Below are 22,543 nucleotides of genomic sequence, written 5' to 3'. Positions count from 1 at the left end.
TTTCACACCACCCACAGGGCTTGCTAAGGCCAAGCAGCTGGGCCTGGAGGTGTTCCACGCAGGCACAGCCCTGAAGGATGGCAGGGTGGTGACCAGTGGGGGCAGAGTGCTCACAGTCACGGCCATCAAGGAGGACCTGCCCGCGGCGCTGCAGGAGGCCAACCTGGGGGTGGCTGCCATCCACTTCCAGGGGGCCATCTTCAGGAGGGACATTGGCCACCGGGCCATAGCCTTCCTCAGGCAATCCAGGTAGATATTCCCAATCCCTGAAATGGCAGTGACGGGGGTCAGAAGGAGCTAAGCACATCCCTGGGTGATATTAACAACTGCTGCTGATATTCTGTGTAACTCTGGACAAGTTTGAACCCCATCCTTGTACTCAACCTCAGCAAGACCAGCCAAGGCAGGAATATTTTAAGTGCCTGATGTTCTTACTCTCCTAAATCTCAGTTAAACTCCACTGACAAGCACACAGGAGTGATCTGTGTTGCTGCAGTTGTTAGGCCTGGTTTAGGGAAGGTCAGTTTCTGCTTCTTGAACTTTGGATCACAGGTTTAGCTCTGGGTTTGTCTTGGATCACAGCTTTGTCTCTGGGTTTGTTTTGTCCAGAAGTCTGATATTTAATATCATGAAGTGAAAAATCATTTAATATCATGAAATGTGGTCCCTGCCCCAGCCTGCCAGAGCTCCAGGAGCATTTGGGCAGGACTGCCAGGGATGCCCAGGGTGGGATTTTTGGGGTGTCTGTGCAGGGCCAGGGCTTACACTGCATGATTCCTGTGGGTTCCTTCCAGCTCAGGAGATTCTGGGATTTTATATATTAACAAAGTTCAAGCTGGCTTATTGGTTCTTTTTTAGCTTTTAGAAATGGTTAAAATCACCTTGAACCCCCTACCTTGTTGGGATTTACAATTTACTGGCATAGCTGCCTAACACCAGGGTAGGATTCATCACTTCCTTCCATTCTCATCCCTTTAATTGGCTCAGTATTTACTGTAAGGCTCTGGAGATCATATGGATGTGGGGTTGATTTTTTTTTTTTTTTATAGCAGGGAGTCTTGTTGCCTCTTTAATGTTCCTGAAAGCTTCTTGTAGTTTTTAAACTCATTTTTACCTGATAAGAAACTGCTCTGCTCCAATGAGCTCCCACCATATCTTTTCCCAGGGGGTTATTTTGTAGGCTGGGAAGCACATCAGTGACAGTTCTGTTGCTGCTGGCAGTGTATCCTGATTAGTATTTTGTAAAATTATCATCAATAAACTTCCTAAAAGAACAAGGGTGTTGGTATTTAGTCTTCTTTCTCTCTCAAGTGCTCTGCATCTGTTGGTTGACAAATTGATGTGAAAAGGTGGAATTGGGATTTGTAGCAGAAAAAAAACAAAAAACAACAGGTCAGTGAGGCAAGAGGAGGCTCTTGGAGCAGTTCCCTCCCACACTGAGCCACAGCCAGCAGGGCTCCTGCCTGGAATGTCTGTCTGGAGGATCCCTCCTGCACAGGAGGCTCCTGGGGGCTGCTGCAGGCACTGCCCTGGAGGCTGCTCCACCCTCTGCTCCTGAAGGGGCAGCACAGGGATGCTCCAGCCCCAGAACCCCAGGCTGGGCTGGCTTGGAAAGGACCTTAAAGCTCACCCTGTTCCTGCCATGGCAGGGACACCTTCCACTCTCCCAGGGTGCTCCAAGCCCCAAAGTCCCCTCTGGACTCAGGGAAGGAAGGGGGATGGCTCTGGAAGTCAGGACTCACCTCCTCTTGGCAGCCTGGCAGGATTCAGTCCTGAGGCATTTCACCTCAGGAAAGCCAGAATGCTTAATGAAAAGTATTCCAGAAAATGTAAAGAATTAAAGGTTCATTTAAAGGATCAAAACAGATAGAAAAAAAAAATTAACAAATTTGAAATACTCCTAAAAACATGGTGCAAGTCTGGTGGACATTTATCATATTCAGACTGAAAGGGGCTGACTTTGATCTCTGGTTGTTGCAGGCCAATATTTCCTTGAGTCTTATTCACAGCCTGAGCAGCTGCCTGGGGTAATTCTTGTCTTCTTGCCAGGTTTTGGGCAGCAGTATGCTGTGAGTGCAGACACCTTTGGATTTTCCTGGCAACACTTCTCCTGGGCCAGTTCTTCTGCCACTTGAAGTCTTATCAATTCCAGATATTCCAGCAATGATCTTCACAACAGATATACCTTTAATCCTAAAAAAACCTCCCACATCTTAAAATAAGTTTTAATAAGCAGAGTACAAAAATATTTACTTCATTTAGTGCAATTGTAGGTATTTGTGTCTGTCTCTAACTTTTTCAGTGTTTGCTGAATCCTTGACCTGGTTCCTGACATGGGCTTTGTGGATTAACTGATTTTTTTTGTTCAGCTGAGTCAATTCTAAATGGATTTCAGTTGTTTGGTTGTATTTGTCCTTGTTAATCAACACCCTTGGAATTTAAACTTCAGGCTGAATCCCATCCATAGGAGAGAGAAAACAGGGATGGATCTAAAATAGGGATGCACCTGGTTCATGCCATTGACAGCCTGGGAATAACAACTGCTCAGCTGGCACGAGCTGTGTTTGCTGGAGTGAAAAGTCATTAAATCCCTGTCCCCAAAATGGAAAGGTCCTTCTGTAAACATGAGCTGGTGCTTCGTGTCCCAGGGAGCTGTGGGGACACACAGGTGACACCAGTTTGTACCAGGGTGTTGCTCTTACATAAACCCCACCCAGAGCTTGCAGACATCTCTAGATTGCTGAGCCCCACCTCAGGAACCTGGGTCTTTTGAAGGAAATCTATTTTATATTCTTTAATAGAAAGCCCATTGAAGTAAGAAAGGCATGGCTGCTTCTGAGCTGGGATCATGGCAGTGACAAGGAGAGGCAACCTTAAAGCTGCAGCTGTAAAGCCCTGGAAGGATCCTGGGGCTTATTGATTCCCCTCCTGGGTGGAAAAGTGACTTGAGCTCAGTCCTGCTCTGTCCCAGCCGTGCATTTCTGAGCTTGGGTTGGGTTGGAGCTTTCCCACTGACACCTCAAGGCCTGGAGGTGGCACTCAGAGCTCTGGGCTGGGGACAAGGTGGGGATCAGCCACAGCTGGGACTCCATGGGCTGTGTGGATTCTGTGTGGATTCAAACCCTGCAGAATCAGCTCTGTGCTGCCTGTGTTACCTTGTTGTCAGGGGTTTAGTTGTTGGTTTTATTTTGGGATTTGACTGTATGATCCCAATGCTCTGCTAGCATCTTTAAAACTCTGGAATTGTCCACCTACTGCTCCTGGCAGTGCCTCCTCAGGCAGCAGGATGGGATTCTGCACAGTTCACCCACTCAGGGATGTAAAGAAGTAAATATTATTTGAAAATACATTCAGTAATCAGCTGCCATCCCATTTCTCCCCACTCTTCCAGAGGACTGACTTACAAGAACAGTGGGGTGGACATTGAAGCAGGGAACACTTTGGTGCAGAAGATCAAACCCTTTGCTGCAGCCACATCAAGGTCAGGTAAGACAAGAACCTTCTGCTCCTGCTTTGGTCACTTTTGGCAGTGAGGTTTACCAGCTGATCTTGATGAAAAGCTCATCTTTATGTGTCCTGCCTGTTTCTAGATGACACAAGAAAACCTGTGGTGAGCAAAGGCCTGTGATTTTGTTGCAAATGCACAGCTTTTAACCCCCAAATGGCTCTAAACTCCATCTCCTGAATGCCAGGAGTGTTAGAGAGCACACTTCAGCACTGTGTAAGGATAAATGCAAGCAAAAATGTCACCATTAAGTACTGAGTTTGATTCCATGGATTATTATTTCTTGCACAGTGAGCCCCATCATTTGGGGGGATGAATGTTCAGAAAGGTTATGAGATGTAGAATTCCTGAGATAGATGTGGAACTCACCTCTTTTGCTTGGTTGAATCAGCATTGATTCATCCTCAGTTTTGGGGTTCAGGCATATCTTGCTCTAGCAAATCCTAGTAATTCTTCAGACAGATTTAAAATATGCATTTATGAAGTGGCTCTTTTATTTCAAATGAACTGAGAACCTTCTAATGAAGTCAGATATCCATAGAGGGAAAACTAGAGATATTCTCACACCAGTACAACAATCTTACCCCAATTCCTCCTGTGTTTCACAGGAACACTTAGTGCAAGGGGGAAATCTCCCAGTTCCAGGAATTACTGACTGCTCAGTCACAAAGTTGGGGTTTTTTAGGCTTAGGCTAATGATAAATTAAAAAGGCAAAGCCAACCTAAGCAGATTAGGAGCTCCTCCGTGAAGAGCTTCTAAAAGGCAGGGAAAAGTTTCCTGGTGACAAAGCAAAGTCGAGTTGCCAAACCTTGGAGAGCATTTGTGGTGGAGATGCTGGAGAAGCCCCTGGGAGTAAAGCTGGGCTGTTTCTCCTTTTCCTGGCTGGCAGGCTGCAATGCAGAGCTTGGAGGGTTTGCTGGGCTCTTTGACCTGAAAGCAGCTGGTTACAGAGATCCCATCCTGGTGTCTGGAACCGACGGCGTCGGCACCAAACTCAAGGTAAGGTGGAACTCCACACCAAAGAAGGAAAAACAGCATAGAAGGGAAAAGGTTCTGTCAGAAAATAGCAGTTGTCTTGGAAAAATACCTATTGGTCTTTCTAAAAAGGGGATGGAAACTGAAATTGCCCTTCTTCAGGCAAAGGAATAAAATACCTGTAAGTAACCAGATATGCTGATATCTGATAATATCAACTGATATGGTATCAACTATCAGAAGTTGATATGATAATATCATCAGTAAATACCAGAAGTTGATAAGATGCCTAAAATAACTGGGTTTTAAATATTAAGAATAAAAGAGGAATCTTGTTTCACAAAGGCAGCATCTCCACCCTCAAAAAAGGCTTATTGGTGGGGAAAAACATTTAATCCCAGGTTTGCTGTTGTGTTAGGGGTGCAAGGAAACCCTTTTGCAACACAGTTTGCTCTCAGTGCCTTTTGGGTTTGCCAGTGGAGACAGGAATAATTCCTGCAGAGAGTTAGGAGAGGATAATAAACAAAGCTGCTCCTCAAAGAGCACCTGGAGGGATTCTGGTCCATTGCTCACAGACTCTGCTCCTGATTTCAGTCCCTTGCAGACCCTGCCTGTGCTCCAGGGACCCAGAGCTGATCCCAGGCTTCTCCTGTGTCTTGCAGATTGCTCAGGAGTGCCAGAAACACGACACCATCGGGCAGGACCTGGTGGCCATGTGTGTCAATGACATCCTGGCCCAGGGAGCTGAGCCCCTCTTCTTCCTGGATTATTTTGCCTGTGGCAGACTCGACGTGGAAGTGGCTCAGGGCGTCATTGCAGGAATTGCTGATGCCTGCAGGAAAGCTGGATGTGCTCTTTTGGGTAGGAGCACTTCCCAGGGGGATCTGAAAAATCTTCTGCAAGGTCTTTTAGATGGTTTGAATGTAGCTGGTTTCCTACTCTGTGGAAAAATCTGGGAGGAGTAAAAAAGCAAAGTGTTCCATGTCTTTGCTTTCAGGGAACTTGGTCGGAATCACAGTGGAAGGAGACAGTACTTTAAAATTTTAGGTTAAATTTAGATTAGTTTTAGAGACAGATTTAGGTTAGATTTTGAGAAAAGGTTCTGTCCTTTTTTCCAAATTTTAGGGAAGTTAGGAACACAAGTCCTTTCTCAGTGGGTGTCATTTTGAGTCTGTTTATAAGCTTTAAACAAGAAGCTCTTTATGCCCTGATTTACTTTTTTTCCTGCATGAACTGTTGGTCAGCTTTATGTTTGTTTTAAGGTGTTCTCTGCATTTATCAAATATAATCACCCCATTCATGCTGCAGCAAGGTCTGTGTTAGGTGAGACCTTGTGATGAAACCACCAAAACGTCAAGATTTTTATTTCCAGTTCAAGACTTTCAAACTCCACAGGCCTTTCTGCAAGAGCTGAACCTTCAGCTCAACAAATTTAACTCATCACCCCCCTGACAGTGAGGGCGTGAGGGCTCATCTCTTGCCTGGTTTTAATTGTGCCTAGCACAATTAACTGTGAATTTAAGTGCTGGGTGGCCAAGAACTTCTCCATCCTCCACTTGATCCAGCCCTTATTAAATACAGCTGAAAGCCCAGGACTGAAAAAAGCAGCTGAAGCTGGAGCACAGGGCAGGGAGTGAAAAGTGGGAAGAGGAGAGAAAAAGGCAGGATTTTACCCAGAGCAGCTGGGGCTGCCCCTGGATCCCTGGCAGTGCCCAAGGCCAGGCTGGACACTGGGGCTGGGAGCAGCCTGGCACAGTGGGAGGTGTCCCTGCCAGGGTGCAATGAGATGAACTTTAAAATCCCTTCCAAACTTATCCAGGAATGAGATGAGCTTTAAAATCCCTTCCAAGCCAAACCATTCTGGGATTCCACGATTAAAGCCAGGCCTTTTCAGCACCTCTTTGCTGTGTTTTTGGTCCCCAGGAGGAGAAACGGCCGAGATGCCGGGGATGTATCCCCCCGGCGAGTACGACCTGGCCGGCTTCGCCGTGGGGGCCGTGGAGAGAGGGCAGATGCTGCCCCAGCTGGACAGGATCACTGAGGGGGACGTGGTCATTGGGGTGGCATCTTCTGGGGTCCACAGCAACGGCTTCAGCCTCGTCAGGAAGATCGTGGAGAAGTCCTCCCTGGATTTCTCCTCCCGCGTCGGTGTCTCCGGGGATCAGACTCTGGGTACTGCTTCCTCCTGAGCTTCCTCCCAACAGCTGGCACAGTTATTTTGGCTGGGCCTTTGAAACTTTTCTCCGGCACCAAAAAAAGAAAAATCATTCCATCTTTAGGGTGTTTTTATCTTCTTCTTTTCCTGGGAGTCACATGTGCAGGGAAGAAACAAAGGGAGGGGGATAAATAATTAATTGTGGGCTAAAATTAAAAAGGTAGAACTTTGTGTTTCTCTCTAGTACAATGCTCATTAGTATCCAAATTGCTATTTTGAGATTTCCCCCATTTTGTATTGATTCCCATTTCTCTCCATGCTTTTTCCCTCTCCCCTGGGCAGGAGAGCTCCTGTTAACCCCAACCAAGCTCTACAGCAAGACCCTGCTGCCTGTGCTGCGCTCGGGCCACGTCAAAGCCTACGCCCACATCACTGGAGGGGGCCTGCTGGAAAACATCCCCAGAGTTCTCCCAGAGTCCTTGGGTGTCGTTTTAGGTGAGAGAGAAGGAAAGCTGTGGAAAAATCCTCCCCTTAATGTGGCTTCCTGTGGAAACCTGGGGCCACACCAGCTGATCTGTGCTGTAGGAGTTGGACTTGTCTGTCTAGAAATGTTTGAGTTTTTCCTTGTGGCTGAACCAGAGCCAGTCAAAACTCTTTGCAGTGGAAAGACTGCTCCCCATTGAATTCCTTCCCCTGGGGGTGTTTGGGATTGGATTTCATAGGACACTTGCAAAAAGAAAACAACCTTACCAGCAGTCCCAAGTCAGCTGTCACCATTTGCAATTCCCTATGAAATTATTGCTAATTAAATGATACTCATGAAGTTTTCAATTAGCATTCAGAGGCGGTTGTGAGCTCAGGGACAGCTCCTGCTGTTTGTCTTCATTAATCCTCAGCACTCTCCCCTCAGGTGTGCTGGAAAGGGGTTTCACTGCTGGGGAAGGTGAGGCATGGAAAGGGAAATGGCTGCCACAGGGTGTGAGAGCTCACGGGGTTGTACAGTAAAATAAGGAATTAATAGTGAGTTCTGGACTCATGAACTGCACATAAATCATTTTCCACTTGTCCTCTGATAATTTATGTGTATATGCACCTCTGCTTGGAGCCAGCCTGGGAGAGCTGGGAATGTCCAGCCAGGAGAGGAGCAGCTCCAGGGAGAACTCAGAGCCCTGGCAGGGCCTGAAGGGGCTCCAGGAGAGCTGCAGAGGGACTGGGGACAAGGATGGAGGGACAGGAGCCAGGGAATGGCTCCCAGTGCCAGAGGGCAGGGCTGGGTGGGATCTTGGCAATGAGGATTTAAGGTCTCTTCCCACCCAAACCATTCTGTGATTCCATGAATCTGAAATTGGGAGAGAACATGACAAGGAAGAAATTTCCCGTCCTTGGAATTCCTTTCCAGTGCCGTGTCCAGAAGCATTTTTGTGCTGCTGTAAATCATCCTCACCTGGTTGGAACTGGGGCAGTGGGGGATTTTTGTGACAGATTTTCCCTCTTAACACCCCAATAATTGTAGTCCATTGGCAGTAATGTCCACTCTTGATCTGTATTTCCAATTCTCTTCAGATGCTCTCACCTGGAAGATCCCTGAAATCTTTTGCTGGCTCCACAAGGAAGGGAACCTCTCTGAGGAGGAGATGGCTCGGACCTTCAACTGTGGGGTTGGGGCAGTGCTGGTGGTTCAGAAGGAGATGGCCCAGCAGGTCCTCAGGGACATCCAGGGACACGAGACCGCCTGGCTCATCGGCAAAGTGGTGCCCCTACAAAAAGGTTCTTGCAGCTTGATCTTCCTTGGGGGGGAAATCAGCAGAAAGAAAGAGCAGAGGGGAATTCTCTTGTTTCTGAGTCTCCATGAGGTGAAAACCTCTTCACTGGCACCTCCCTGACTTTTTTGTGGGGGTATTGAACTGACAGCTCATTAATCTTTCCATGGGTGCTTTTCTCCTCTCTCTGTGTCTCCCTTTACTGATACTTGGTTTTGCTGGTTTTTGGGTTTTTCCTTGTACCTGCTCAGGCTCTGACAGCGTTAAAGTCCTCAATCTCCATCGGGCCCTGCAAGCAAACAGGTCCCTGTGTGTGCAGAGCCACATCCAGGGCAAGATCCAGACAGGCAAAATGAAGGTTGCTGTCCTCATCTCTGGAACAGGTGAGTTCTGCACTTTGCTACCCTGGAATCCAGACTGTGGAGAAGGGAACTTGAGCTTGGATTTAAAATCCTTGCAGTTCTCCATGGGCACTCTGGTAGGCTTCTAGCAGGCAGGAGAGATGTGCTTGGATTGATGACAGTCACAAACCTCTTTTAACTTCTGCTGCAAACTGGGAATTGCTCCAGTGTTCAGCTTATCTCCAAACCTCTGCACGTGTCCAGACTCAGGCTCCCACTCTGGTCCCTGTAGGAACAGCAGCATCATTTCACAGACAGATCAGAATTTCTTCTTGCCATGTAGGCACTCCAACTATTCTATTTCCAGTATTCCCAATCACTGAGGCCACCAATCCAGTGCTATAAATTACAGTTTCCAAGTGCAGCTGCCAGGAAAGGCCTTCAGCTGTCTGAATCAGCTCCCAGCAAATCAATTAAAAAAGGATTAATGTTTCATCAGAGCTGTTTGGTTTGGTCTCCCCCACAGTGCTGCTTATTTAAAACTTCTTCCAGCTGTTCCCTCTATTTATTCTCAGTGTCCATGAGCTATTCTCTCTCCCCCAGGCACAAACCTGGAAGCCCTCATCAACAGCACGAAGAAAGACACCAGCTATGCACAGATAGTTCTGGTTATCTCCAACAAACCTGGTGTGGAGGGGCTGAGGAAAGCTGAGAGAGCTGGGATTCCTACAAGGGTGAGCATTTCCTTTTGTAATCAGCCACCACTGGCTGGGACTCCAGCAGGAAGGTGCTGGTGAGTTTTAGGGGCTAACACAGGGGCTGGTAGGGAGCCTTGGCTTTTCTTTTGGTCTGTTGTGAGCTTGTGCCTAGGGGAAAGTACCTGACAGCAAAATCCTTCCTTTTCTCCTTCTCTGCCAGCAATCCTGATACTTTGGGAACAGTTTTATGCATTAAACCAGCATAAAACTTTCAGTTACAGCTTAAGCTTTGTCAATTGCTTGACTTTAGGGCATTGACACTGAAGTACCAATCTGTTTTATGTGAATTTAATTTTAAAATGACCTGGTGGTTCATTTGAATGGAATAGAGAGGTCACACTCAGTGGGGCCTTGCTCTCACTCCCTGGGTATTGCCTCAGGCTCTCCAGGAATCATTCCCAGCGCTCCCTGAGCTTCCATGGATTTTGTGTGCCTTGCCTTTGTGTTGCAGACCTGAAATGATCCTGTTGTCACTTAGAAACCTTTTACAGTCACTGTTCACTGCTGAATACAGACCCAGGGAAATTGGGGCCCAGAGTTTTGCTCCTGTATTGGTGCTGGGATCTGTGCTGGTGCTGCAGCTCCTCCTTGGGAGGACACAAAGGGCACACGGGAAGTGTGGTGTGAAGAACAAGAGAATCACAGACTGGCTTGGCTGGGAAAGGACCTGAAAGCCATCCAGTGCCAACCCCAAGGTTTTTATCAGGAAAGAAACAGTGTGGGAGAGCTGATGGCCCTGGGGGCTCAGCGGGGGAGGGAGGGGTGGGACAGGCACAGGGACAGGGGCTGGTTCAGCTCAGGGCTGGGCTGGGCTCTGTGCCCAGTGCCTGCTGTCCCTGTCACCTGAGCAGCCCTGGCTTTCCCTAAACCACCCCTGTGACTCTGGTGGCCATTAACAGGTGCTTCTGTTGAAGACTGGGTGCTCTAAGTTAGGTAAGGCTTAAATCAGGGGCTATATCCTGGATGGAAAACACAGAGCTCAGGCTGGGAGAGCTGAGGGTGCTCACCTGGAGAAGGGAGAGCTCAGAGCCCCTGGCAGGGCCTGAAGGGGCTCCAGGAGAGCTGCAGAGGGACTGGGGACAAGGATGGAGGGACAGGAGCCAGGGAATGGCTCCCAGTGCCAGAGGGCAGGGCTGGGTGGGATCCTGGCAATGAGGAATTGTTCCCTGGCAGGGTGGGCAGGCCCTGGCCCAGGGTGCCCAGAGCAGCTGGGGCTGCCCCTGGATCCCTGGCAGTGCCCAAGGCCAGGCTGGACACTGGGACTGGAGCAGCCTGGCACAGTGGGAGGTGTCCCTGCCATGGCAGGGGTGGCACTGGATGGGATTTGAGGTCCCTTCCCACCCAAACCATTCTGGGATTCTGGGATTCCATGATTATGGGGTAGGGGCTGGTTTAGGAGTTTGTGAGCAGCCTTTTTTCCAAGATTTGCTGGTACAGTTTTTGCCAAGATTCAACTGCTTATGACTGCCAGAGGCCTCAAAGTGGGTGAAAATCTATGGAAGACTTCAGGATGGCTTAAAGCCCTGCATTTGTAGGGTGTTCCATGGGTCACCCTACAGATCCATGTAGGGTGTCCCATGGGCTCGAGAGCCGTGGCCTTATGAAGCCAAACTTGTTTGTTCCACTGCTCCCTCTCTGTGGGGAGGAGCACAGGCTCCACTCTGTCTGTCAGCTGGGCACTGAGGAGCTGTTCCTCCTGCTGGAACTGCCAGCACATCCCTGTTCTGTGTTTTGGGCTGCCCCAGGTGGTGGAGCACACGAGGTACCAGAGCCGCACGGAGTTCGACAGCGCCGTGGACAAAGTCCTGGAGGAGTTCTCGGTGGAGCTGATCTGCCTGGCCGGCTTCATGCGCATCCTCTCGGGTCCTTTTGTCAAGAAATGGGAAGGTGAGCACAGCTGGGGGGCTGTGCATGTGCACCAAGGCATTTCAGGGGTTGTCACCAGGAAAAAGAGAGAGGGCACCAGATTAAACACGGTGATCTTCAAGGTCCCCTTCCAACCCTGCCCATCCTGGGATTCTGTGAAATCATCCTAGGATTATTCCACAGACTCTTCCCATCTTGCAAGGAAAAGGATGAGAGGGAAAGGCAGTGCACCTGTGCAGAGGCTGAAGGAAGCCAAGGACAAGCACAGGTCTGGTAGCCTTTGATTTCTTAGAAAATATCTTTTAAAAGGAAAGGGTGCTCAGGCCTTGGCAGGGGCTGCCCAGGGAGCTCTGCAGTGCCCATCCCTGCAGGTGTCCCCTGGAGGTGGCACTGAGTGCTCTGGGCTGGGGACAGGGTGGCCATGGGGCACAGCTGGCACTCCCTGGGCTGGGAGGGCTTTGCCAGCCTAAATGATTTTGTGATCAAAGAAGGACAAAGTGCTGAGGGAAGGGACAGCTACATCAGCCAATTAGTCATTATTAATCCCTGGGGAAATGTGTTCAGCCATTAATTGTAACTGCACTCTGCTAATTCAGACACAGACACCACAGCACTTGGGGCTGACTGGCTGCTGGCATCTTCAAAACTGGTGAAAAATCCTTTTTAAAAAAGATTTTGTTCCTCTGATGGTTATGGCCCTTTGAGCAGCCCAAAAGTGCTAAAAGCCAATAACCTCAGCTCTGCTTTCCCAGGGAAAATCCTGAACATCCACCCGTCCCTGCTGCCGTCCTTCAAGGGAGCGCACGCGCACAAGCTGGTGCTGCAGGCCGGGGTCAGGGTCACGGGCTGCACCGTGCACTTCGTGGCTGTGAGTACCCTCCTGCCCCTCTGCATCCTCCCCTTTGAACATCTGCCCCTCCTGCCCCTCTGCATCCTCCCCTTTGAACATCTGCCCCTCCTGCCCCTCTGCATCCTCCCCTTTGAACAGCTGCACCTCTGCAACCTCCCCCTTGAACAGCTGCACCCTCCTGCCCCTCTGCAACCTCCCCTTTGAACATCTGCACCTCCCTGCCCCTCTGCATCCTCCCCTTTGAACATCTGCACCCTCCTGCCCCTCTGCATCCTCCCCTTTGAACATCTGCCCCTCCTGCCCCTCTGCAATCCTTCCCTTTGAACATCTGCCCCTCTGCATCCTCCCCTTTGAACATCTGCACCTCCCTGCCCCTCTGCAACCTCCCCTTTGAACATCTGCACCCTCCTGCCCCTCTGCATCCTCCCCTTTGAACAGCTGCACCTCTGCATCCTCCCCTTTGAACATCTGCCCCTCCTGCCCCTCTGCATCCTCCCCTTTGAACATCTGCCCCTCCTGCCCCCCTGCAACCTCCCCTTTGAACATCTGCCCCTCCTGCCCCTCTGCATCCTCCCCTTTGAACATCTGCCCCTCCTGCCCCTCTGCATCCTCCCCTTTGAACATCTGCCCCTCCTGCCCCTCTGCATCCTCCCCTTTGAACATCTGCCCCTCCTGCCCCTCTGCATCCTCCCCTTTTGAACATTCTCACCTCAGAGCCTGCTGGGAGCACCCTAAACCCTTGTGTTTGATTGCCTGCCCTCTGTGTTCAGAACTTTGTATCCACTGGAGGTGGAGATTTTCTTGTGACCCTACAGTGCTGTAGTTTGCTAGCTCTGGAGAAGGAATGGAAATGGATAATTTGTCCAGGAGTTTAAGCTTTCCCTAAGGGAACTTCTTCCCTAAGCATCCCACTGCTGCCTTCCACCCACTGGAGTAGGGGAATAGTTATGTAAGGCCTTGGCTAAGCCAAAGGCTTTGTTAAACATGGCCCAGACTTCCTGGGTTTTATCCTAAACCTGCCTTGTTTCTTTCTTTCAAGAAAAAGAAAAAAAATAGAAACAAACAAACAAACAAAAACCTCACTGGAAATGGCACAGGGTTTGTTAAGGAGTGATCTGATGTTCATGGGAACAGAGGAAAAACTTGACAATTTATGCTGGTCAGACTCTAAGGGAAGAAAGAGCAGAGATGTCTCAGCTTCAGAGCCATATTTTTTCAGGCCAGTGATCATTGGTTTCCTTTTGGTCACTTCCCAGGTCTCTCCTCTGGCTCCCCTCTCCCTCTGCTGGAATCTGTCTCAGGATTTTTGCTTTCCCTTGGAAAAAGAGTGTGGAATCACTTTTCCCAATAGAGGGGAAAACTGCATTCTTCTCTCTATGCCATGACTTGGGGTTTCTCTGTGTGGCAGCTGCTGGGGAACAGCCCCTGCCCAGCAGGGATCTGCCCCAGCAATGTTCCAAGGAAGATCTGCTGGGTCCCTGTCCTGGCTCCGTGCAGCCCTTGGCTCATTCCCCCTCTGACTGAATGTCCTCCCCAGCCCAGCCCCTCCTGTCCCTGGCTCATGGGCTTTTCTGGGATAGAATTGTTGCTCCCTGCTGTTCTGCCTCCCTCCTGCTCTCTCTGAACCCTTCCCAGACCACAGCCAGCCCCAGCACCTGCTCTCCCCATCCCACCAGCCCAAATCCCAGTTCCTGCCAGATCCCCGAGGCATCCCCGGCCTCCCCTCCCGTGCCAGCCCTGACCCTGCCGTCGCTGTTGCAGGAGGAGGTGGATGCTGGGGCCATCATCTTCCAGGAGGCGGTGCCGGTGAAGCTGGGGGACACGGAGGCCACGCTGGCCGAGCGGGTGAAGGAGGCCGAGCACCGCGCCTTCCCCGCCGCGCTGCAGCTGGTGGCCAGCGGCGCCGTGCGCGTGGGCGAGGCGGGCAAGATCTACTGGAAATAGAGCTGGCCTCCAGCAGGGCCTGGCACGGGCTCTGCCCCTCACCTGCCTCACACGGTTCCAGGTTCAAATCCCAGGAAAGCCACCAGTGGGAATTTCGGGGCCGTTCTCAGAGGGTGCAGCAATGGCTCCTGTGAGTGCTTCCTAATTTTAATCGCTTCCTTGGCCAACATTTTGGTTCTCTCAGTCGCTTTCCTGACAACCCCAGTGCAGCCAGGTGGGTCTGAGCAGCCCTGGGGTGGACTGGAGACAACACTGGAGACCCTTCCATGCAAAATCACAAGCAATGGTCTGGCAGCTGGGAAGTGTACAAGCCTTTTTCACGTGGCCTGTCTCCAGCAGAGGGATTCAGTTCCGCTTTTGCCAGGTGGGGAATATGGTGAATATCCAGCTGTGAATGTCCAGCTGTTTGCCAGCCATCGGGGCTGTTCCCTAACAGGGACCCTCCTTGTGTTGGGAAGTGCTGCTCAGGGAAACTGCAATGGAAGAGACAGACAAAGGCAGAAACCTCCACTCTGAAAACCTCATCAAAGCAGGAAAAACGGGCCTCCCCAAACACCAGCTATTGGATTTTTCTCTGTTTGCTTCCTGGTTTGATGGTGGTGGATCTCACCCAGCCCAGACCCTCACACACCCTGTCATTTCCAATTCCCTGACCCTGCTGTCCATCAGGTGCCAGCAGCATTCAGTGTCTCCTGCCCCTTTTTTCTGCAGCATTCCCATGTGAATTCCCACAAATTCAGGGTTTATTTTTTTACATGAGTAGAAAGACCAGACACAAAATATGTCCTTGTGAAACATTTCTCAGGAATTCTGAAGTGCCTTTATTCTTGAACCAGTGTTTTCACCTGGAATAACACTGAGGGACACCCAGGAATTATGAACATTTGGAAAACAGTTGGGGTTTTTGTGCAGCTCAACACTTGTGGTTTTCTTTTAATATTTTCATATAGTTATGAAACCATTTTAATGGTCTTACTGAAAGGATCAGGTTTCCCACACACAAAGCAGATGAGGTGGTTTGGAGCTCCCCTTTAACACAGAGAAAGCTGATTTTATTCTGGGCTCTGATGTCCTGATGGTACTCCCATGTTGGCATATTCTCCTTTGGGATTTGAAATAAAGCCTAATAAATTAAAATAAAAATTTCTATCTACATGTATTTCCTTGGAATTGATTCCCAGGGCTGTAGGGGAGAGGAGGGAAGGGGCTGTACATGGTGGGGGCCGTGGGTCAGTGGGGAGGTCACAGCTCCAGGCAGGGAAGGCAGAGGGAATAAAGACTTGGAGGGGTGAAATCACTGCCTGTGCAGGGAATCAATATCACCTTATTGATCAGAGCAGCTGGATCCCTGCCAGAGAGGCCAGCAGAGAGATCTGTCCCAAATCCAATTTCCATCTCCATCACTGGAACCTTGATCCAGATTCTGATATTTTGCTATGTGAGCCTGATGTGAAATGGGATTTCACAGAGTCACACTAGGTTTGGGTTGGGGAGGACCTCAGAGCCCACCCAGTGCCACCCCTGCCATGGCAGGGACACCTCCCACTGTGCCAGGCTGCTCCAGCCCCAGTGTCCAGCCTGGCCTTGGGCACTGCCAGGGATCCAGGGGCAGCCCCAGCTGCTCTGGGAATTCCATCCCAGCCCTGCCCACCCTGCCAGGGAACAATTCCTCATTGCCAAGATCCCACCCAGCCCTGCCCTCTGGCACTGGGAGCCATTCCCTGGCTCCTGTCCCTCCATCCTTGTCCCCAGTCCCTCTGCAGCTCTCCTGGAGCCCCTTCAGGCCTTGGCAAGGGCTCTGAGCTCTCCCTGGAGCTGCTCCTCTCCAGGTGAGCACCCCCAGCCCTCCCAGCCTGGCTCCAGAGGGGCTGCAGCTCTGGAGCAGGTCTGTGGCTCCTCTGGGCTCTCTCCAGCAGCTCCATGACTTTGTTGTCCCACTCTTGCAGCAGCAGGTCCTGTTTGGGGTTACTCTGGGAAGCTCCTGCTGCTCTGCCACAGAAATGGATCCCTTGGAAGGATGAACTCCCCTTGGAAACACCAGTTCAGTTTTACAGCTCGAACCCTGTCTATGTAACGCATTTTCTCCTTTACATGTTGAAAAACAGAATGAAGGAATTCCAAACCTGAAAAGCCAGCCTGGCTCCCACCATGGATTTTCCAAGGGGGTGTAATGAAAGCTGATCTCAAGGAAAAGGCTGGGAAGGGAAACTTGGGAAACTGAGACATCCAAGAGAAGCACATGGAGAAGGGAAGAGGAGGGAAAATGAGCAGAGCCTGAACCCCTCAAGGACCTGTCCAGGGCCCCTCAGGGACCTGTCCAGAGCCCTTCAAGGACCTGCCCAGAGACCCTCGGGGTCAGCCCTAGAGCCCCTCAGGGACAGGCCTGGAGCCCCTCAAGGATCTGCCCAGAGCCCCTCAAGGACCGGCCCCAGAGCCCCTTGGGGTCCGCCCCAGAGCCCCTCAGGGACAGGCCCAGAGCCCCTCAGGGACCTGTCCAGAGCCCCTCAGGGACCTGCCCAGAGACCCTCAAGGACCTGCCCAGAGCCCCTCGGGGCCCTCCCCAGAGCCCCTCAGGGCCCTCCCCAGAGCCCCTCGGGGCCCTCCCCAGAGCCCCTCAGGGTCCGCCCTAGAGCCCCTCAAGGATCTGACCAGAGCCCCTCAGGACCCTCCTCAGAGCCCCTCGGGGACCTCCCCAGAGCCCCTCAGGGCCCTCCCCAGAGCCCCTCAGGGACCGGCCCCAGAGCCCCTCAAGGACCGGCCCCAGAGCCCCTCAGGGCCCTCCCCAGAGCCCCTCGCGTTCCGGAGGCTCCTCGGGAGAGGCCGCTCCGCGTCCCAGCTCCTCCTCGGGGCTCAGCCTCTGGCTCTCCCGCCTCCAGCACGTTCTTCCGTGGGCTCCCAGCCATGCGGCCCCGCTGGCCACGAGCTGCAGGGCCAGGGGGAATGCCCTGAGCTCGGCCTCCTGCAGCCGCTCGCCCAGCGCTGCCTCCGTGTCCCCGGGCCCCGCGGGCAGCGGCTCCCGGCGGATCGCGGCGCCCGCGCCCGGCTCCTCCTGCGGGCACAGAGCGAGAGGCAAGGGGCTGGGCTGGGGCTGTGAGGGAAGAAAGGATTTCTTCTCCTCCAGGGAGGTGGAGAAATGGGAAAACCCCACCCCAAAACGCAAGGGAAGAAGACAGGGCTTCAAGCAACCCCAAATCTTCCCGGTTTTTACTGGTAACAATCCCAAGATTCCCACCCCTTCCCACACCGGTTACCTCTGCCTGTTTCTGCCCCCAGAAAGAAAAGGAAAAAAGCAAATTCCTAACTTCCAAATTTTCCTAATTTCCCAGTTCTGAGGCCACTCACCAGGACGAAATGCACAGTGCATCCTGAGACCTTGAACCCACTTTCCAGGGGCTCTTGTTGGGCTTTCCCATCCTTGATGAGTGGAAAAAGTGATGGAGAAGCATTCAAAATTTTCCCTGGGCATCAGTGTGAGAGGAGAAGAAAAAAAAAAAAAGGAAAAAAAAAAAGATAACTTGAACTGAATTTCCTTAAAAATAAAATGAGCTGCAATCATCAGTGCAAATCCTGAGCATCACTGCTCTGCTCTGAGGGAATTCTGCTTTTCCAGGAGCACAGGTGCAGCAGCATTCCCAAAGGAGCCTGTCCAGGCTGTCAGTGAGTGAGTAACTCCTGGGACAAGGCCTCAGGAGCTGGCACTAACTCACTGCTCACCCCTTACTAACTCACTGCTCGCCCCTCACTCACTTGGGCCGCACACGGAGCTGTGTCAGGGTGTGCAGGGCACCACAGCGGGGAAAAATCCCTCCTGGGAATGGATAAATCCATCTTCCTCCCATTTTTCTCTGAGTGGGAACTGCAGGGGCTGCGTTCAGCAGGACTCCCCAGCACAGCTCCCTGACAAAGGATGGGACCAAGCTCCTTCCCTGGGGAAGGCACAGAGCCTCCCCACAGCCCCAGTTTGCCCCTCTCTCACTGCTGAGGCAGCACAAGGGGTTCCTCTGGCAATCCTCAGCCAGAATCCCAACACAGCCCCACTGCCAGAGGGAAGGGAAGCAGAATCCCATATTCAGAATTCCCACACCAGAATTCCCACAGTCCCAGTGCCAGAGGGAAGCACAGGGTTTCCTTCCTGCAATGTCAGCAGTGCCAGCAGGGCTGAGGGATTTAATGGAAGGACAAGGAACTCTGACAGTGGAGTCCTGGTGAGACCAGCCACCCCTGCTTTGGTTTCTCTTTTACACTGGATTCCTTACCTTTCCATTTTCGGAGAAAAGGGCTGGACAGAACTCTCATGAACCCTGACAGACAGATCAGCTCCACAGAGAATTCCTCCAGGACTCGGTCAATGGTGCTGTCGAATTCCGAGCGACTCCCGTACAGTTTGTGATCAATCACCTGGGGCAGTGAGACAGCAAAAGGTGGGATTGGGAGCAGCTGCTTGGGCAACAAAGAGGAACCAACCAGATTAAATCCAGGCCACTCCAGGATTTGAAAGGAGGGTGCAGTGAGGCGGGGTCAGTCTTTTCTGCCATGTCCCAGGTGAAAGGGTGAGAGGAAATGGCCCTAAATTGCACAGGGGAGGTTCAGATTGGAGATTAGAAACAATTTTTCCCTTTTCAGAGTGGTCAGGCACTGGAATGAGTTGCCCAGGGAGGTGGTGGAGTCAATTGGCCAGACCCTCTGGGTAAGGGGAGGAGGAGGAGGAGTTCCTTTATCTCTACCCCACCTCCCATTTTCAGCCCCCCAGGTGAGTGCTGATCCCTGACTCTCCTGAGGACCTTCAAACAAGGGGTTCACTAAACTTTGTGCTCTTGCCTGTGAAAATGTGAGTGAATTCTGGTATCACTTTTTTTTTAGACAGAAAAATATCTCATGACTCCAACTCAGGAGCTGAAGAAACTGCTTCAGAGCCCTTTCCATGCAGGGACTGCCTGTAGCAGAGTTTATTTCCATCTGTGCACAGCTGTAAAAACACCTGCTCAAACCCACTTGATGTCAGAAGGGAGAGTTCCTGCCTTTGACATCCCAAGTAATGGAATGTTCTCAGACAATGCTGGTGGTCCTTGCCAGGGGTTTTTATGGAACAAGCCAGAACAAATTCCTGTCCCAAAGAGCTGCTTTGTGGCCCAAAGGCAGGAGAAAACTTGCATGGGACTGGGCACAATGTGAGACACAGGTTTTCATCCTGGAGAAGAGAAAGCTCCAGGAGAGCTGCAGAGGGACTGGGGACAAGGATGGAGGGACAGGAGCCAGGGAATGGCTCCCAGTGCCAGAGGGCAGGGCTGGGTGGGATCTTGGCAATGAGGAATTGTTCCCTGGCAGGGTGGGCAGGCCCTGGCCCAGGGTGCCCAGAGCAGCTGGGGCTGCCCCTGGATCCCTGGCAGTGCCCAAGGCCAGCCTGGACACGGGGCTGGAGCAGCCTGGCACAGTGGGAGGTGTCCCTGCCATGGCAGGGGTGGCACTGGGTGGGATTTAAGGTCCCTCCAACCCAACGCCGTCTGGAATTCTGTGATTCTAAGGAGGGATGAACCCAGGAGACGACACATTCCTGTGCTTTAAAGAACCTGAAGTTTGACTGATTTCAGCCAAAGCTTGAGGCTCATGAGCTGCAATCTCAGACTCAAACCATCCATTGAAATCCCTTCTCTGGGATGCAGCACTCACTGCCAAGCTGGAAAAAGCCCCCAGAGCCCTGTGAAGATTCCCAGCTCTGTGCTCCATCCATGGGGGAAGTTTCACACTGAAGTGAAACTTCAACGCTCAACAAGAATTTCAGCAGTTCCTGACCAGCCACAGGCTCAGCAGCTGGGAACAGAAAGGAGAAGGGGATGTGTCCTTACTGCTAGAGATGGATGATGAGATGATTGGCTCTTGCAATTAAGGGCTGAATCCTGTGTGTATATTAAGAGAAGCTTTACTGATGTACAGTTATGTTATTGTGGTTTAGGTGTCCTCTGCTCTCCCCACAGCCCCTTTCCCCCCTCAATTGCTGCCACCAGACAGCCCGGGCTGTCTAGGACAGGTACAAAGAAGCCATCTGCACACACCCCTGGCATGGGAGAGTCAGGAATGGAAAAGCTTGGTGCTGGGGGGGGCATGACAACACCTGACCTCCAATCAAGGTACAAGAAAGCAGTCTCCACCATAAAACTGCCAAGAGGAGCTGACTGACAGACTTTGGGAGGGACCAGGGTTGGCTGAGGCAACCCCCAGGGCTGTAAAAGGCAAAGCATCCAGCTTGAAGATGAACCCCTGCTGCTGGTAGGCAGCCACGAGGGCAGTTCCCAGCGCTGCAATTTTCCCTTATTTCCTCCTTTTGCTGTAATTCCTGTGAAGGTTTCACAAACCCTTTGACCCTGCAAGGCGAGCGGCGGTTTCCGGCGCTTACCCGGGTGGGGATCCCGGCGCGGGCGGCGCTGCGCAGCTCCTGCACCCCCGGTCTGTTGGAGATGACCAGCACCAGCTGGGCACAGCTGCCCGGCTCCCGGGCAGAGCCGATGAGCGCAGGCAGGGCCGTGCCTCCAGCGGGGAGAGAGAGGGGGCGACAAGTCAGCACCCACCCTGGGCAATCCTCTGAGCCCTTCCCCTCAGGGAAATCCCCTGAGCCCTGCCTTGGAAGAATTTACCACAGAGTTTCCCCCACCTGGGTGGACAGAGAGGACTTCCCCATGGACTCTTGCTTAACAATGAACCACTCCTGTTCCCTTCCCCATATGTCCCAAATTCTCCTTTCCTTGTTCCCTCATTGGTTGTGGTATCCCTGGTGGCTGCCCCATCTTCCCTACAGGGCAGTGCCCTTTGCCCTGCCCCTTGTGCCACCCCTGTGCCCTCAGACCATTGGCCTCTGACCCCACATTTAACCTTGTGCTCACCACATGGCTTTGTCTTTTGCCCCTGGTTTCCCTTCAGCCTGCTGAAATAAACCTCACTGGAACTGACCCTACAAATTCCCTTCTGCCTCTCTTGGCTGAGCTAGCCGTGCTGAGTGTGGTGTGTGGGTGTTATGGATACATATTATAATATTGGCTTTTTGCAAATATTAAAATGGACTTTATATGTGTGGTGTTAGAGTAACTTTGTTATAAAGATATGGTTTTTATTCTGTTGTTAATTAAGCTCAGTGCAATAGCTGATATCAGTGTGCTTGTGTTAAAATGCCTGCTTGGGTGGGATGACACCCAATGCACACAGGATGAGCTCACCTGTACAGATCTGCCAGCTACCAGCACTCACCCTCTGAAGGCAGGGTGGGCCAGGGCCCAAAAACTGGAGGTGATGATAAAAAAGGACTAAAAGCACACCCAAGGAATACACATGCTCTAAAAAAGTGGACCCAAGAAGAAGATATGCTAAAGAGTTCTTGGAACGTGTAAAGTAGTTTGGGGAAAAGTTTACTGTGCATGAGGGGCTATGAATATGCAAAGGGCTGATGTAGTTAAAAGGTATTTAAGGGGTGTCCCCAAGGATAACAGGGTGCTCTTGGCTGAGCAATAACCTTTGCTCTGTGCTCCTTGTCTCCTCTTGTCCTTCACTAAACTTTTTACATTTTCACAGGAGAGGGAACGTGGTTTTCACAGTGGACTTGACTGCTTTGCTGACTGCCTCCCCAAGCAGCTTTTCCACAGGAGATGCTTATTGGGAATTATAGGTAGCAGCATCCACCATGTAAACCCCACTCTGCTACACCACAGCCCTGGGAGGGTTCTCAGCTGCTGCTCAAACAAAGATCTGCTCATCCACAAACAGCACTGAGGGTGGGGGCACTGATAATGCTCAGTTTTTAAGCAGTGCAGCACAACTCTTTGACTTAAAGTGAAACCCTGGGCTTTGAGGGGTCTGGAGATTCCACTGGAAGAAAGGCCAGGTGGACACACCTGAACTAGCCTCTCCTGTGTGAGGACATCCTCTGTGCCAGGACAAGTGCCAGCTCACCTGCTCCAGAGACAAGAACAGCCACCTTCACCTTTCTCTTCCTGGGCTGGGGCTGGATCTCGGCAGTGCTGGCATCCAGCAGCTGCTGGGGGCTGCTCAGCTGCAGGGCCTCTGCAAGGTTCTCCACTTCAATGTGAGAACCTGCTGCAAACACATGAGAAAAGTGTTACATTTTACCTTTCCTTCTAAAAGGACTTTGTGTAGTTTATTAATAATGATTCAATGACGAGAAATTGCATCAGCAGTGAATTTAGGCTGGCACAGATAGAGCTCCAGAGGGATTCAGTGCTTGAACAGCCCAGGTCCCAGGAGCTGTGCTGGTCTCTGGTGTTGCCTGCTCACAGAGTTGTTCACAAAGGCCCAGGCATGGCCTTTTCAAGGATTAGTCCCATCTTTTATACTTCCCATGTGGCAACAGGACACTAAAAACGATGCTGAAAGACCTGAGGTGAC

General features: G+C 51.4%; 2 protein-coding genes and 1 long non-coding RNA gene across 8 annotated transcripts in view; 1 reads left to right on the top strand and 2 right to left on the bottom strand.

Moving 5' to 3' along the window:
* The window catches only part of GART (phosphoribosylglycinamide formyltransferase, phosphoribosylglycinamide synthetase, phosphoribosylaminoimidazole synthetase), a 34,315-nt gene extending 19,017 nt beyond the window's left edge, over positions 1-15,298 (top strand). For all 6 annotated transcript variants that reach the window (XM_059840178.1, XM_059840174.1, XM_059840173.1 and 3 more), the window contains 12 exons: positions 18-249; positions 3,392-3,486; positions 4,396-4,505; positions 5,144-5,342; positions 6,405-6,653; positions 6,979-7,131; positions 8,200-8,403; positions 8,648-8,779; positions 9,341-9,471; positions 11,241-11,382; positions 12,114-12,229; positions 13,973-15,298. In XM_059840178.1, coding sequence (XP_059696161.1) covers positions 18-249; positions 3,392-3,486; positions 4,396-4,505; positions 5,144-5,342; positions 6,405-6,653; positions 6,979-7,131; positions 8,200-8,403; positions 8,648-8,779; positions 9,341-9,471; positions 11,241-11,382; positions 12,114-12,229; positions 13,973-14,155 — 1,946 coding nt within the window. In that variant the 3' untranslated portion in view covers positions 14,156-15,298. The remainder of the gene's footprint in view (positions 1-17; positions 250-3,391; positions 3,487-4,395; positions 4,506-5,143; positions 5,343-6,404; positions 6,654-6,978; positions 7,132-8,199; positions 8,404-8,647; positions 8,780-9,340; positions 9,472-11,240; positions 11,383-12,113; positions 12,230-13,972) is intronic.
* LOC132324146 (uncharacterized) lies at positions 14,940-16,680 on the bottom strand. Its single transcript, XR_009485530.1, has 2 exons — positions 15,479-16,680; positions 14,940-15,278 (listed from the first exon to the last, which is right to left on the bottom strand). It is a non-coding gene; the product is annotated as an uncharacterized LOC132324146 (long non-coding RNA).
* Positions 16,681-16,717: 37 nt separating this feature from the next.
* Positions 16,718-22,543, bottom strand: part of LOC132324145 (trifunctional purine biosynthetic protein adenosine-3-like) — a 29,519-nt gene continuing 23,693 nt past the window's right edge. The window contains exons 18-22 of the mRNA XM_059840180.1: positions 22,091-22,234; positions 20,547-20,677; positions 18,412-18,553; positions 17,498-17,613; positions 16,718-17,204 (exon numbers count right to left, since the gene is read on the bottom strand). Coding sequence (XP_059696163.1) covers positions 16,926-17,204; positions 17,498-17,613; positions 18,412-18,553; positions 20,547-20,677; positions 22,091-22,234 — 812 coding nt within the window. The 3' untranslated portion in view covers positions 16,718-16,925. The remainder of the gene's footprint in view (positions 17,205-17,497; positions 17,614-18,411; positions 18,554-20,546; positions 20,678-22,090; positions 22,235-22,543) is intronic.

This window comes from Haemorhous mexicanus, chromosome 2 (assembly GCF_027477595.1).
Source record: "Haemorhous mexicanus isolate bHaeMex1 chromosome 2, bHaeMex1.pri, whole genome shotgun sequence".
Taxonomy (NCBI): domain Eukaryota; kingdom Metazoa; phylum Chordata; class Aves; order Passeriformes; family Fringillidae; genus Haemorhous; species Haemorhous mexicanus.
The sequence above is the reverse complement of the archived record's forward strand: the minus strand, read 5'-3'. Positions and strand labels throughout refer to the sequence as shown.